This window comes from Neltuma alba, unplaced genomic scaffold, assembly GCF_004799145.2.
Source record: "Neltuma alba isolate B1F8T4 unplaced genomic scaffold, ASM479914v2 tig00012508_pilon, whole genome shotgun sequence".
Lineage (NCBI taxonomy): Eukaryota > Viridiplantae > Streptophyta > Magnoliopsida > Fabales > Fabaceae > Neltuma > Neltuma alba.
In genome coordinates, this window is record NW_021636976.1 from 599508 (window position 1) to 616234 (window position 16727).

At 35.1% G+C, this 16727-nt stretch overlaps 3 protein-coding genes across 3 annotated transcripts; 2 read left to right on the forward strand and 1 right to left on the reverse strand.

Moving 5' to 3' along the window:
- The first annotated feature begins 4935 nt into the window (after nt 1-4935).
- Nucleotides 4936-5328, forward strand: LOC114727844 (S-protein homolog 5-like). Its single transcript, XM_028914614.1, has one exon. The coding sequence runs from the start codon at nt 4936-4938 to the stop codon at nt 5326-5328; it is 393 nt and encodes a 130-aa protein (XP_028770447.1).
- Nucleotides 5329-5794: 466 nt separating this feature from the next.
- On the forward strand, nt 5795-6202 carry LOC114727845 (S-protein homolog 2-like). The gene has a single exon (XM_028914615.1). The coding sequence runs from the start codon at nt 5795-5797 to the stop codon at nt 6200-6202; it is 408 nt and encodes a 135-aa protein (XP_028770448.1).
- Nucleotides 6203-8366: 2164 nt separating this feature from the next.
- Nucleotides 8367-15310, reverse strand: LOC114727750 (beta-amylase 7). Its single transcript, XM_028914466.1, has 11 exons — nt 14987-15310; nt 13992-14560; nt 13267-13554; nt 12721-12798; nt 12244-12447; nt 11952-12146; nt 11502-11666; nt 10541-10801; nt 9707-9925; nt 9310-9529; nt 8367-8755 (listed from the first exon to the last, which is right to left on the reverse strand). Exons 2-11 carry the CDS (start codon nt 14430-14432, stop codon nt 8727-8729), a joined length of 2100 nt encoding a protein of 699 aa, XP_028770299.1. The 5' UTR covers nt 14433-14560; nt 14987-15310; the 3' UTR covers nt 8367-8726.
- Nucleotides 15311-16727: the final 1417 nt, after the last annotated feature.

Here is a 16727-nt window from a genome sequence, read left to right on the forward strand (position 1 = left end):
AACCGTGTTTCAACTAAATTTTATTTTTCCCTCAAATTTTAGAGGGAACTATATATCAGAGCGTCGAATCGTTGATATGTGGAGGCCAATACTGTGATCAGGCATATCAATAATCAAATATTTTTTCTTCACTAAATTTAAAGATATTATATGTGTATCTTGGCGCGATTCATTCAATTTGAGAGGATAATTAAGGTCAAGATGCACACGAATTAATGTAGATACGATTATGTCAGACAGAAGAAGAAATAATTTTTTTAATTGAAAAACGATGGTATAATTGGATTTGAAATTAATTATCTTCCTTTATCATCAGTAAAAGAAAAGAAATATAGCACCTAAACTTCCTATACACACATTATGAATATATAATGAAACAATATTGTGCTGTATTTCAATAAAAAGTCATATATTTGTCTTTCGACCCTAATGCAACGGATTCATACTTTAGTCACTGTCGGCTTATGTCGTACTTTATCATATGATATCTGTTGCTCTTTGTTTTTAGTTCTTACAACATGCAAAGTTAATTACTTATAGCAATAAAAATTCTGTTTTGATTATGGTGATCATATATGACTTTGATGGTTCTCCCTTTCTGATTTAAACTTGAGACGTACGACATACGTGTTCATCAAAACAATGACAAGTTGAATCTTTTAAGAATAATTTTGTTTCCCTAACTTAAGTCATCAGACAAAAATTCGTCGTCCTTTGATAGATGTCTTCAGCCATTTAAAAACAACAACAATACGAACCAGCTAATTTTCATCACTTCCAATCGAGTAGAATAGAATGAACATGCATGGTGAATCAATAAAATTTAGTCATAGTCATGAACAACATATAGCAGTTTGAGAAGACAAAATAAAAATCTCTTTATTCATCGTAATTAGTATTCGATCATAGATTATAGAGAGATGAACATGGGATTGCTAAGTGTTCCATGGTTGGCAAAAATTAAGGTCGGGAAAATTGTCTGCGTCGATCATACATGGCTGGTCTTGCTTGATCCTCCAAGTGCACTTAGTACGGCAGAAACCATAGTCCCTGTAGTTAACGTAGATTGGGAACAAGTGAGAAGCACCTGGCCACTTAAACGTACAATCAATGGAAGTAAATGGAATACGTTCTGGATCCAAACTGAATTCTTGGATCTCGCCACTCCCAAGAACACGCTCTACAGGCGGCGGCGACCTCGGATTCTCACCGGCATCTAAATATTGGCAATTTAGGGTTAGGTTTAGAGCGCCGTCTAAATTGTTAAGCACTTTCACATGCGCGTCGCCATGAACGAGGACGACGACGTTGGAATCCGATAATGCCACCACAAGCACTAACAGTACTGGCAGAATGGTTTTGGGCGGAAACAGAGACATTGTGTGCAACCTCATGCTGCTACTCCGAGTTCTTTCTAATGTTCAGGTTTTGTTGAATTATTTATAATATGTTAATACGAGATCCATTTCCTGAAAGATGTTCCGGTTTATGTTAATGCTGTATTGCATACTACCTCCGGTCCTTAATATAAGACCCTATTTGACTTTTATTTTGATCCTAAATATAAGATCCTAATCCACTTTGTCTCTCGTATTTATATATTTTTTTTCCAAAATAGCCCTTCTAACAATGATAGTTCTAATCAATACACTTGATTAGCAAGGATATTTTAGGAGAGACAACACCTATATAGGACAAATAACTAACTCAACTTACTTCCTTAATCTCCTCAAATTATTCAACTGGCTCTTATAATTAGGACCGGAGGTAGTATTAATTTCTGCATGTAATGAGTTTGGAAATTAGGTAAAATAGGATAAAAGATTACAATAATGAATGCGCGCAGATTCGTTGGTTATATGCTATATATTGCTTTTGTTTTAATTTGCCTCAAAAGGGTAACGCATTTAAACCCCTACTAATTTCAAATAACAATATAGTATACCAATTATTGTTCATTTCAAAATCATGGAATTTAATCCCGGCTTATTGATTTCTTATAAATGGCTTTTAATTTCTTATATCAATACTTCTCTATAACATTACATTATATACCAATCACTTTATAAGTTAGATAAATTAATTTAGGAAAAAAGTAATATAAATATGGAAAATAACGAGGATTATTTGAATTATTATATTTAGAATTAAATCTAATTCTTCAAGTAACTTGTATATAAGAGATCGGAGGTAGTACTATTATCTACTACTCCCTCCGTTCCTTATTATAAGAGACATTTGATGCTTATGGCATGTTCCTATATATAAGAGACACTTACAAGTTGTCTCTACTTTTTTGTGTTGATTTACTATTTTACCCATATTTATTATCTCCAACTCACACTCTCTCTCCCTCTCACTTCTCTTTCTTTTAATAATTTAATTGTTCTCTCTCATGCTCTCTCTCCTTATTAATGAGGGCATTTTTGGGAAAAAAATTATATTTTTTACACATTAATTGTTCTTAACTAATTTTAATTGTTTTTTTGATCAACGTACTTCGGTTATTTGTCTCTTATAATAAGGAACGGAGGGAGTATTATGTTACACATTATAGTATTTTATACATTGCTGTACTAAGCACTTAATATATGTAGTATTAAAGTTTTATTGATCATTACCATATCATTAGGCCTTGTCTTATCATGTAACATAATATTATTAGGTCTTACTCCCTCCGTTCCTTATTATAAGAGACAAATAACCAAATTACGTTGATAAAAAAAACAGTTAAAATTAGTTGAAAACAATTAATGTGTAAAAAGTATAATGTTTTTTCTAACAATGCCCCATTAATAAGGAGAGAGAGTATGAGAGAGAACAATTAAATTATTAAAAGAAAGAGAAGTGGGAGGGAGAGAAAGTATGAGTTGGAGACAAAATAAATAGGGGTAAAATAGGAAATCAACACAAAAAAATAGAGACAACTTTTAAGTGTCTCTTATATATGAGAACATGCCATAAGTATCAAATGTCTCTTATAATAAAGAACGGAGGGAGTATCTTATAAGATGCTTCGTGTGGCTTATATAACTTCTCTTGGTATTTCAATTTCTTATATTACCTTCGGTTCTTAATATAAGAGCTCGTTTGACTTTTATTTTTTGTCTTCAATATAAGACTCAATCTATTTTGTCTTTCATATTAATCTTTTTTTTAAGATAGTCCTTATAATAATGATAGTTCTAACCAATACATTTGATTAGCAACAATATTTTAGGAAAACAATACATATTTATTACAGATAACTAATTTAACTAGGTTTTTTAGTCTACTCAAATTCATCAACTAGCTCTTATATTAAGAAACAGAGGTAGTATGTGTGTGTATAAATAGTGTGTGTCTGCATGCTGTGAATATCAATCGATCTCCAAATTAGATGTATGATAGTTCAGGGTCGTGCTACTATGTGTGTGTCTGCGCGGCGAGTCAATTCAAAATATCTCTTAAGCTATATAAATATATATATATATATATTTTGGTGTAAGTGACAAGTCTTTATGTGGTCAATATAATGTTAAACTCTAATAATTAGACGTCAAGAGACAGGCTGAAAATGAGAGTGTGATTAATTCTAAACTTTAAATACTCCAACCACGTATTTTTGGCCAAAGTTTTCAAGTTTCAATTCTGTTGTAGCTTTCAATGGACTTGCAAATTATCAACGAGTAGTTTTGATTGGCTTACTTGTTCATTGAACAAACCAATGCAAATACATCCAATCTCATTAATGCCCTGATTTGTATTAATACTCTTATATATCAATATAAATACATGAACCACTATTAAAATTGTTCATTGGATGAGCAGAGAATTATTAATTTTCATCTTTTATTCATAAATACCACCTCTCTTGTGTTTAATATAAGAACTAGTTGAGAGATTGAATATGGTCCTAAATATAAGAATTCAATTAATTATTTTGTCTCCTAAATTATAATTTTTTTCCTAAAATATTGATTATAATAAAAGGTTTTCATCAATAGGTAATGTCAATATATATGATTAAATAGGGTAGTTTAGGAAAGATAACATGTATATGTTATAAATAAATGACTTAATTAAGTTATTTCATCTTTTTAAATTAGTTATCTAACTCTTATATCAAGAACTGAAATTAACACTTATTGTACATGACTGCCCCTTTAAATAATGATCTGGCACAGCTCTTAAGACTGTAATTTAGTAATAAACGAATCTCTGCGATTTGTTTTCTTGCGATGCTCAGTCAGTTTTTTCATTTGGTATGTCTACAAGGTGCATCAAGATATAAAATTTACCGTTAACCACTAGGTTCTAAACAGTCCCTGTAGTCGAAGATTTAAGAAAAGGAAACAAAATAGGGAGAAAAAAGAAACAAAAAAGAACAAGGTAATAACACAATGAATTATTATTTTTAAAAAAATAATAAGAGAGAATAAATTAGTTCGATTTAAAAATAGTTTATTGCACACATTTGATCTCCCTTCGCAAATTACACTGATGCACGAATGAATTAAGATGGCTCCATCGACAATAAATGCTCGTTAAAACGCTTAATAATTAATATAATTTGCTTGTCCCTGGCCTCTAGCCACTCAAATTCTGGCTCTCAACAATGTAAATAATTAAATGCAAACCGAATCTATTGAGTTCACAGCAATAAACTTGTACGTACGGTGTGTTTGAAGAGAGATAGAAGGAAGAAAGTGACAAGATGCAGGCTCCATACATGCATATATAGCAGCATTTTTAATTTACTGTTAGGTTCGTTCTCTCTTTTCAAATGCAAGGAATCCAATCCATCCATTTTTTATAAAATAATAAAAACTCATTAACATTCTAATTATATTTGGTTTCCTCCCAACCTATATATATAATTGAGATGGAGTCGAGATTCATTGCAAAAATAGAAAGAGTAGCGGAAGCAATATCATCATACGATCGTCTCAAATCATGAAATCCGTCATTCTCATACTCTCAGTTCTTGTGTTCTTGGCTCCACACTGGGTTGATGCCAGAACGCACGTGAAGATCACAAACTATTTATATGGCAACTTGGAGCTGAGAGTTCATTGCCGATCCAAAGATAATGATCTGGGGAATCACCTTCTTCGTGCCGAGCAAAGTTTTGACTTCAGTTTCAGCCCTAATATCTGGGGCACAACTCTGTTCTATTGTAGCTTTAAATGGGACGGTTCTTATAAGTGGTTTGTTATATACGACGATGGAAGGGATGAATATAACTGCAATGACGCTACCTGCATTTGGCAGATCACGCAGGACCGGCCATGTCAGGTTAATGCACCTGGCAACGGTCTGCTTTGCTATCCCTGGGATGGCGAATAAACTTATCTCGATCTTAAACTTCAATTATTTTATTAGGATGTGATTGTTTTTGTATATCTTTGTTCGTTTTCTCTGTCTTTCAATTTGTGCTTCCATTTTGTTTGGAGAGAGAATGTTTTAATGTATTTTGGATTCCTTGCATTATTGTGTTCATGCATTTGAAGAGTTGGAGAGTGTGATGCAATAGAATGTCATTATGCAAACTTATAAAGGGTATATATAATGTCATAATTAATGACAACTTATAATGTATTCAATGAGTATTTGTTTCATATCGTATTCTTTTGCATTAAGTGCACAATATGCATTTCTTTATTTATTTGTCGGTCAACTCCCATCAGACACATATTTCCATGTGACTTTGAATTTGTGAATATGGCGAGCTTACTTCAACCTCTACATATAAAATCAAGAGTTAGTTAAGATTCATTATGAAGTAGAACGACAGTGGTAGCTAGAAAGAATCATGTCTCAAATGCTAAAACCCATCATTATCCTCGTACTATCATCAGTTCTTGTGTTGGCACCTCACTTGGTTGAAGCCGACACGCACCTCTCCGTCAACAACTATTTATACAACAGTTTGGAGCTGCTTCTCCATTGCCAATCTAAAGATGATGATCTTGGGCGTCACCTTCTTCATCCCAAAGAGAGTTTCAAGTTCCGTTTCAACCCTAATTTGTGGGGCACGACTCTGTACTATTGCAGCTTCCAATGGCCAGGTGCTGTGAAGTGGTTTAATATATATGAAGATGGTAGGGATTCATCCAATTGCGATGATGGTAAGTGCATTTGGATAATTAAACAAGACGGACCATGTCAGGTTAATGCACCTGGCTACGGTGTCATTTGCTATCCATGGAAGGGCGAGTAATCAAATGTTTATAAATCGATCTTCATGATGAAATAATAATTAAGTGATAATCAATACGTATTATCATTCTGAAGCATTGCATTTAATTTCTCTTTTCATATATCCCAACTGATTGATTCAGAGTGATCACGAATGTTCAGGCATTCAAACCAGTTAAGTTCTCGTTTTTTTGTATATCTTACGCTAATTTTTTCCTGGTCTGTTCATGTTTGGATTCCTTGCATTATTGTGTTTATGCATTTGAAGAGATGGAGAGTGTGGTGTAATAGAATGTGAATATGTAAACTTATAAAGGGGATGTATAATGTCATAAATGACCACTTATAATGTATTCAATGAGTATCCGTTTCATATCGGGTTCCTTCCATTAAATACACAACATGCACTTATTTATTTATCTATTGGTCAACTCTCATCTGACACATATGAAGTCATGGTGTTTGGAAAATTCCATAAACACTTAGAAAAGCATTTGTATACAAGTTAAAATAAAATTTTTTTCACGTACTTATCTCGTACACTATAAAATCATTTCTAAAAAACTAATTCAAACACCCTCTAATCTTACTTCAACCTATATTGTGTACACACGGACATATACATATACATAATCGAACATAGGGAATGGGCAAATTTCGGAACTCCATCGCCCTTTTCGCAATAGCTATGCTTCTATTGGTATCAAACTTTGCTAATGACAAAACGCATGTGAGGATCATCAACATGTTAGATAATAATTTGGACCTGACTTTTCACTGCAAATCCGATGACGACGAGGAGAGCATGTTGTTCATCATTCAGAATATCTGGAGTTTAGCTTCAACCCCAGTTCTTGGGGCACAACTCTATAATGGGAAGGAGCTTTTAAGCGATTTGATATATACAAATATGGAAGAGATGCGAGAAAATTAAATGTGCTACTGAGCTATGCAATTGGAAAATTAGGCAAAATGAGCCATGTATCAGTGATGCTTACCTTCAGGATGAGGTTTGTTGTCCATACAAGGATGACTAACATGCATTGTAATATCATCGCATTGGTCTTGATGAGTAATAAATACTACCTACGATCCTAATTATAAGACTTTATTTGTGGTATATAAACAAGGTCTTATAATTAAGACCGGGGGTAATGATAAAAATAATTACTATTATTTGTTTGGATATTTCTTCTTTCGTCAGCTTCTTTCCAACATCGCACATACCTCATTCCCAATTATGTGCTTCAGCTTCAAAGATCCGATTTTGTTTTAGGGAGTATGAGAGCGAATCTATGTTACTGCTTGAAAAAAACGAGAGAGGGAAGAAGATTCGGCTAGCTATCGATTTATATCATAAAGCGCTATCTCTTATTCCGATTTCTCTTACTGATCGTAACACTTTAAGTGTAAACAGTTGCTAATTTTTCTAGTAACTCCTTTTTTTAATTGCTACTTGGCGTGCGATGCTAAATCCTACTTTTAGAATAGCAACATATTAAAGACTTGCAAAGATATGAAATCGTAATATAGCAAATTTAATTAAGGACGTTGGCCTGAGAAAGCATCTCATTAGCTTGTTTTTCGTCAAGAACATTATGCGCGTCCAGTTTCAATGTCGATCTTTTTGATACATCTCCATAGTCTATTGTAGCTTTCAATGAATACTCGCAAATTACTAGCGAGCAATTTTGATTGGCTTAATTGTTCATTGAACAAACCAATGCAAATACATCCCATCTTATTAATGTATTTGTGCAAGAATTTATTATTGGTATAAATATATGAACCACTACCAACGCTGGATGCAGAGAATTACTATCATGATCCGTTATTCATAAACAAATGTTGCACATGATCACCCACTTTAACTTTCAAGGCTGTAAATATTACTACTTTAGAGAAAAATTATAAATTTAACACAAAGTAAATTGAAATACCATATTTAAAATCAGATTTAAAATTAGCAACCGGAGGTGATAATAAATTTGGCTCTAATCAATTTGTTCATTTGGCATATATCCAAAATCCAAAGCGAATCAAGAAATAAAATTTACCGTTAACCAATAGGTTGTAAACAGCCGCTGTAACTTCAGGCCAAAAAAAGTCCCTGTAGTTGAAAATTTAGGAAAAAGAAGCAAATAAAATAGAAGAAGGTAACACCGTAACAACACACCCCGAACTAGTTTTTAAAAAATAATAAGAATGAATATATTGTGCTTAAAACTATTCGATTTTCTAGAAGAGTAGTTTGTGCCACCCCATAGCAAACTAGGCAAATGAAAGTATACATCACTATCAATGATGCGCCAACATCAAGTATGGACAAATTTTACACTCTAGGAACAATGTGAGTAGCTAGATTTTGAGAAAATAATATAAAAAATATTTAACCGCGTTTTCAATTACTTAACTACCAACTTGCATATATCATACAGTAAATGACAATCCTATTCCACTAATCTGCAATAGAATATCCCCGACTGCTTTGAAGGGGTGAGCTATAAATATTACAAAACCTACAGATTCGGCATCCAGCCAGCCCGCTATGCCTGGAGATCGAGAACGGCTTCCCCTGCATTGAAAAGACAGCCATCAATAACCCTGCCGCATTGTCGTATGTGGAAGAAAGAGCCACATTTGATATCTTCTTCACCTACTGTTAAATTAAAATTCATTTGTTCTCTTTTTTTTGTGAAATAAATTCATTTCATATTTTATATGTGCATTAACTATATTTAACACTGCAATTGCTGTGTGTTGTTTGGTCTCGGTCAACTTGCAATTGCTTTATTGAGATTGCAGTGACTAAATTTGCTCCACGCTATGACTAGTTATAATGAGTCAATTTAAAAGTTGGGCGTTGCACGTACATAGGCCTGTAAATGAAATCCAGTGTTCAATACAGAAATAGGCTGGTTATAGCCTCATAGGACTATGCCCTTTTCTCCTCAGGATAAGCCTATATCAATATTCAATTGAAGAGCACCATTTCTTGGGAACTATACTAATTACCAGGCGACGCAAGCATCCCTCTAACCAAGGCCAGAGAAAAATATCACTTTCTATGCTCCATAGATATTTCCAGAAATTAAAAGGAGGGAGAAAATAAATATTTCAACGCCTTACCATGCATTCTCTTCACAAATCGTTCAAACTCTAAGAAGTTTTGTCTTTCCATAAGAAGTGGACTTAGTCTCAGGTAAGTAAACGATGTGAAATGTTTTCCATCTGGATCATTCATGGGCTTGGCATTATCCAAAATCTTATTATAGCCAGTTCTATTTAGGCAAGGAAGTGCATTCTCACTTGAAACTGGGAGGCAAACATCCCAAGCTGCATTCAACACCTGCCACGCACAATTAAAAGCACACTTCAGGGTAGACAGTTTTAATTCTGAAACATTCTTGAACATGCTTCAGATTTGTTTGAAAAGATCAATCATTATCACAAATTCCTTCCAAAAAAAATGGATTACATAGGAAACAAGCAAATAAAATATCCCCAGCTAGGATTAGATACTTACCTGCCAGACTAATCCCTCAGGATCTGAAAATGCCCCTGGAAGGTCCTCATGCTGGTTCAATGAGTGCAGGTCAGCGCAGGCTAAGTTTAAACTTGACCCGTTTTTCTTTAGCATCGCCATAATTGCAGCATAACCATCACGATTGCACGAGTTATAAAACCCAGCAGTTAATTCAGCAGCATGACTCACGGTCTTGTACCACCAGTGTATACCTGATAGCTGTTCAGAAATTAAAATATAGCAAACAGACTGTATCAAGACATAACAAATTAAATACCTTCCATCGCTCTGATAACTAGCGTTAATCAACAAAGAAACGGAAACACCAAAATTTCTTTTCCATCAGAGTCAAAGAAAAGGGGAAGAAAGAAATAAAATAACTATCCCCACCATCTGTATACAAAGACACAAACACAAGATCCACCTTCAAATAATTAACTAGTCAACCATAACACAGATTAAGGTCGTGTCTATTTCATGGAAAATAACCGCAGTTTTTTTTTCTTTTTCTAAAAAAGAAAGGATATATCTAGGAGTATTAGTGTCTTAATTCTGTTTTCAAAGAACAACAAAAAATATACAGTACATTAAAAATTCCGCCAAGATTTTCTATTTTTAGGTAAAACAAAGCTTAGAGCAGTATGAATGTAATAATTAGCTACATTGTTGTGATGATAAGGTTCATACTGCATAAAGAGATGAGGACCGCAATGATTATACAGATCCCTGGGTAATAAGAAAAACTCATTCAGGTTCTAATGCTGAAAAGAAAAATTTATTGGAAGCTCAATTTACAATATTATCTATGAACCACAAACTTCTTCTCCAGCTCACCTTTGCAGCAATGCAGGTTCCCTCAAAAGCTAATTTTGCCAGAGAAAGTACACAGTTTCCATGGTCAACCAAAACCTGAGAGTACCAGCTAAGAAAAAACCTGCCATAGTAACCATCATAATCTCCTCCATCACAAAAGAAACCTGCTTCGTGTGGTTGCGAATTATAGGTACCAGCATTATCTGGTCCTCTAGCCCACGTGGGGTGTCCCCTTGTTTCTGCTGCCTTCCTAAGACTTTTTAACAAATATTGATCATAGCACTGCCCACAGAGAATGAAGCCAATGAGCAAAGTAGAGGGAAAGAATAAGATCTAGGGTGCATGAGCAAAAGAATAGCAGCAACATTAAGAGAATACCACAAGAAAACCACAACGATCCAAAAGCTATAGACAGTACTCAAAAAACAAGAACTCATCCTTTATCCTGTATCTTTCTGTTTTTATCCAAGGTTTAACACCAATGAGCTAAAAGGTGTCTCTATAAATCAACAAACAAGTTGGACGGAAACCCCAGTCATTTGAAATAAGTCAAGCAAGCAAAAAAACAAGTGTGGCAAGTAGCTCAGGATAAACTAGAATAAAATAAGCTAAAAATCAAACACCAGGGGAATGGAACACTCATCTTCTGTTACGAGAACAGAATAGGTGTTGGCAGCTTAATTCCGCTTTGGTGTTTTGTTTCAAATTATCATTTCTTTTACTAAAACACCTCAAAATATCATTCACCCGGGGGGGGGGGAAGGGCTGAAAATATCATCGTGATGCAAGCCTCATTCTCCATGGGATGCAGAAGAAAAGACTTTAGCATCATCTAATTTGAATTGATATCACGGAATCTTGATATAATATGCAGGATCAGGAAGAGCAACGAAAGCAGTTTTTACTTTGGCCAGGAAAAAAAAAGGGTCAAAAATTGGAAACTCAACTAGCTAAAACTACGGACTCCAAAGAAAATGATTACCTGGAATTCACCAATACCAGGATATCTCCAACCATGCTTCACAGGGAAAGATGGGTATCTTAGCTCCCCACATGGACCGAGTCCAACTTCAATCATGGAGATTATACCATCCTCAAAGTACTCATCAAACTCTACCCTGAAGCTTCTCATGAAGTCAAAATAAACCTACAACAATGTGCAAAATGAAAAATTACGTGCCTTAGGTTGACGTCTGCAGAGCATAAAAATCGAAACTTTTCCACTCACCCACTCCAAAGAAAACATTTAAAATATGATTCAAACAAAGCCACTAGGGAAAATTATGAGCCAATAAAATTATGTACAAAGGGCGAATAGAGCTCTCCAAGGCCAGGTTCAAAAATTTTATCGATATGGCTGTCTACATAACGAAAGTCATTTCATAGTAATTGTATCCAATAACAATAATAACTGCTATCATGCCATCAATACCTCTAAAGCAGTTCGACCTCTTAAAACCCGTTCCTTATCTATTCCCCAAGAAAGACATTCGTGATTGTGCCTTCCCTCTCTATCAGTGAAGAAAATGTCAGGATTGCTCCTACCAATTTCAGCAACCCAATGGGGTATTGGAATACAAACATCATCACCAAAATTGCCTCCACATTCATGAAAAGACATCACAACCTGGTCAAGCATCAATAATACTCGTCAGAAAATCCAGGCTGTATGAGCAAGAGACTAACCAACAGTAATTAAATTTAAAGTAACCTGAGAAACTCACCTGCAGCTTAAGCTTAAGTTCACGCACCATCTGAAAAAGTTTCTTGTAACCATTCCAATTATACTCCAGAGGAGCATGCGCCTCCACTATTCCCCACCAGCAGTCTACCATAACACCATCAACATGCAACGATTTCAACACCTTCAGCTGCTTTAATAGACCATCCGGATCAACAAGTTCACACTTCATGTTAATGACACCCAACTGCCACCAGCAGCAAGAATACCATGGATGTTAAGATCAACATTTAGCAGCTAGCTACAATATCCTAAGAGAACATAAAAATTTATCAACATTTCTCTTTCGCTCAATCAATTAGATAAATTTTCCAGAACTCTGCATTTAAATTATGTAGAATAACCACTCACTAAGAGGCATATTTAGATTCCTTAGATACACAGTAGACAGATGAAGACAATCTAGAAAAATCACTTTAATGAAATGAAAAGACAAAGTAGGATAAAAAACATAGCTCACCGGTAGCATCACATAAACTGGAACATATGGGGTACCAGCAAAATCACGCTCAGATAATCTGTGGGGCATGTCCACAATCTAGAAAGAAGCATAAGTTATTGAAACAGTGCTGAGAGAATTACTTGTTTGGATACCACAATTGAATTATATGCAAAATAAATAGGATGAATATGCCCTTTATTAGTACATACTAGAGTATCATTTCAAGTGTCTAAGGGACAATCGAAGAAAGAGGGGGGGGGGGGGAGCAGAGACCACAACAATGGAAGCACCAATAAAAAATTCACAGGCAAATAGGATATTAGGTCCTCATATTAGGTCCTCAGTATTCCTTCATTAAGGTAACTCTTGTATTCTCAGCCTCTAAACATGCATCATGACAAATCTGGAAGATAAGTGACTGGCATAATTATGATTATAAATTATTAATCAATCATACAATAACCAGTTCATGCAGCTGCAGGCTGATAGCAACTGCAAGGTACTTATCCCCAAAAGAACCCTATATAATGGCCATGAAACAACTAGACGGCTTAGTTATAATACCTGCTTCTCATCAACATTATCCATTGAACAGCCAATGAGAGGATGGTTGTCTCTCTGTTCTTCTCCACTACCCATCATGGATGATGATTGAGACTGGGAACCTGAGGTTAGATCATAAGGTGTTGGAGCAGGCATAAAAACACCTTTCAATCGACTGGCATTATACTCTGAAGAGCTCCTGCAGCCTGAAGTGGCTCCCTTGAGGGAAGTAGGCGTAGTCTGTTGGGAAGCCATATGGGAAGCTGATGAAGTCACCACAGTAGAAGTACCACCAGCCGGTCTCTGACCCTGTAAATTTGATAAAAATTACCACTTGGATATTATTCTAATTTCTAATATTCTTGGTACTTGGACACCAGATACGAACAAAAGTTATAAGATAGCTTACAGTCATTATCTCATAAATTTAGTAAGTACCAACATGAATAACAAAAAGCCATTATTATCCATTATGAAAGCCATTTTAAAGGCCATTAATCAAATATTTGAAATTCAAAACCAAGACTCTTGGAAAAAAGCTACTAAGGATATTTGACAAAAATCAAGACAAATGGACTTAAGGTCAAAGATTTTAAAGATTAAAGATACAACAAAAACCAAAATGATTAGGGAACAGCAACCCCTCTAAAAACAGCATATATCCAAGAAGATACCAGTCCCTGTGCGCCCAAAGGACAACAAATTCAACCAGAGGTCATCTTACTTCAGTCTCAACATATAATTACCTGAGATCTTGAAGGAAAAGTAGTGCCATCTGGAAGAACCACCCAACCAGCTTCCCTCGCCAGAGCAGCAATGACATCATTTATGTCAGCTCTAACTCTAAGATTATAGTTTCCATGCCTCCGAAGCCCTGCCAAAATCCTTGCAGTTATAGCCCTACGATGCCTCTCTCTTAGCTTTGTTCTCTCTTTCTCTTCTAGAGGCCTACACCTCCGAGTACCACCACCTGGAGTGCTTGCTTGTTCTTGAAATTGCTGGCGCTGTTGAAAACTGTTGTTACCACTAACAGTTCCCATCCCACCATCAGCGCCTACCATCACTGGAGCATCATCGTGATTACCTACATTCTCTTCATCCTCATCATCCTCTTCTTTCACATCCATTCCCATTTCTTCCTCGTCATCTTCACTTGTTCCAATTAGCTTTTGCATATCAGTTGCCATATTCCGTTATCTGAACCTTCAATTCAGTCAAATACTACTCTAGTGATTTTTCAATACCCAGTGCCATTGTGTCTACGACAGGTTTCCTTTTTCAGATAGCAAGGCCATGCACGTTTCAATTTCAAAGGCTGCACCAAACAAAAGAACAATCAGTGCTCCATGCCAGTTATATGATGACATTAGTATCATAATAGCTTCTAAACATCATTTACTCATATAATCAATTATCAACAAGACGCCCTAAAACTTAACATTCTAGTTATAGTAGGAATTCATAACGCAAAAATCTACACTGAGTTCACAGGGTTTACTCTCTTAACATTTCCAGACACTCTAATGACTTAATTTCGCCCTCGTCATTCAAGAAAAAAAATAGAATTAAAATTCGAAAGAGAAATTTAGTATTCTCCTGCACAAAAGATATAGGAACATTCTGCTTGGTTTGCTTCAAGCTAAAGCTCAGCTTCCAGGCATAACTCTCATCCAAGACTACATTTTTAGCCTACAGAAAATCTTCAAAAGTACTGCGACCCAAAATTCCAGTTCAACCTTACCTGTATGCGCAAAATCATGTTCGTTGAACGGAAACCACTGCAGATCCGTCTTCCGCCTTCAAAGTTGGCGAATTCCGTCGTCCTTACAGAGATACAACAACGTCTACTTTTCCGGCGACCGGCACGGCGGTCCGGCATCGATTCATTGGGGAAGGCAGGGATCAAATAAGATCAAACCAGAAGAGGACACGGAGGCGACGGCGATGTCCGGCGGGGGGAGGGGTGATGTGAGGTCCGGCCGGCGATGGAAAAGCGAGCGTGTGAGCGAAGCATGCGAGGGGCCAGAGAAGGCGCGCGCGCGCTCGCTCGTGTGTGAAGAGACGAGCGTGTTGGGAAATTGGCACGAACGGGGCGTGCGATGCGTGTTTTTATCACTTATGTGAAAGAAAGCCAAGCTCAAGCTGGATGGGATGTGGAGCGTGCGGATTAAACGACCAACGCGCGTGGCCCATGGCCAGCACGGGATCTGCGTGTGTGACTGTGATCACATCCCGTACCAAAATTGCCTTCGCTTCTATTGTTACAAGTCTGCTGGGTTACATTTTTTTTCCCTTTACCATTATGAGATTTTAAATTGACAGACTTATACTTCAAAAACATTTAACAAAAGTACCCCAAGCCCTGTTTATAAGCTTCAATTTTGAAAGAAGATATGGTACATTTTATAAGTTTTAATTTGAATTTGTCTTGACATTTATTGTCTTTAATTATTTATTTTCTCTCTTATGTTTTTTCATACATTCTCTTTCATCTTTTTTTTTTATTTGTTATGAGGATGTATTTTAAAAAAATATATTTCTAATATATTTATTGTTTTTAATTAATTTTAACTCATTATTCATTATCTGTGAATTAATTATTTGAAACTTATAATAAGCACCTAGTGTCATTCTTTTACTTTTTTTTTAACCATTATGAGAGTTCAGATTAACAAAAATATTTAATGTGCTTGAGTTATAAACTCCATTCAACATTCAAAAATTGGAAGTCTAGAACAGATATGAAAGGGTATTTTGTTCAACTGGTTTCTGGCATGATAAGGTTGTTGGCAACCAAAACGGTCCCTGTGAGAGAAAAAACGAATATCAAATTTTCGAAGAAAAGTTGGGCTGTAACCAATACTTTAATGAAGCAAACCCACCCCAGAAAATAAAGCAAGTAAAATCTTGTCCAACTCCAAAATCCCACTTAAGAAGTGTTTGGATGAAACCAAACCATAGTTTGGAAAATAGCTTATGAAGAATAGATTCTGGAAAAAATAGATTTTATGAAGAATAGATTTTGTGAAAAAGTGATTCTGAGAAGTAAGAGTGTTTGGATAATTGTTATCAGAAGCACTTTTTATATGTACAAATTATTAAAAAAACATAAGTTAATATGATAATTACATAAAACATAGATTGTATGATATATTTTAATTTGAAGGAATAAAATTGTTAATAATATATTTTTTACCAATATAATTAATAATACATAAAATAATGTAATTAATAAATAATTAATATGTGTATATTTATTTATAAGATATAAGATTAAATATGTTTATAAAAAATTAATTAATGGGTGTTAAAGTCATATTATTGTTGAATTTACTCTAATAGACACGATCATACTCTCCAATTTGAGCCAAAAGCAGAATGAATTCATTTCTCCTGAAACCATGGTTTTAGGTTTCAAAACCATGGTTTTGACCCAAACCATGGTTTCAGATAATTTATGGGGGTGTTTGGTTGAAACCAAA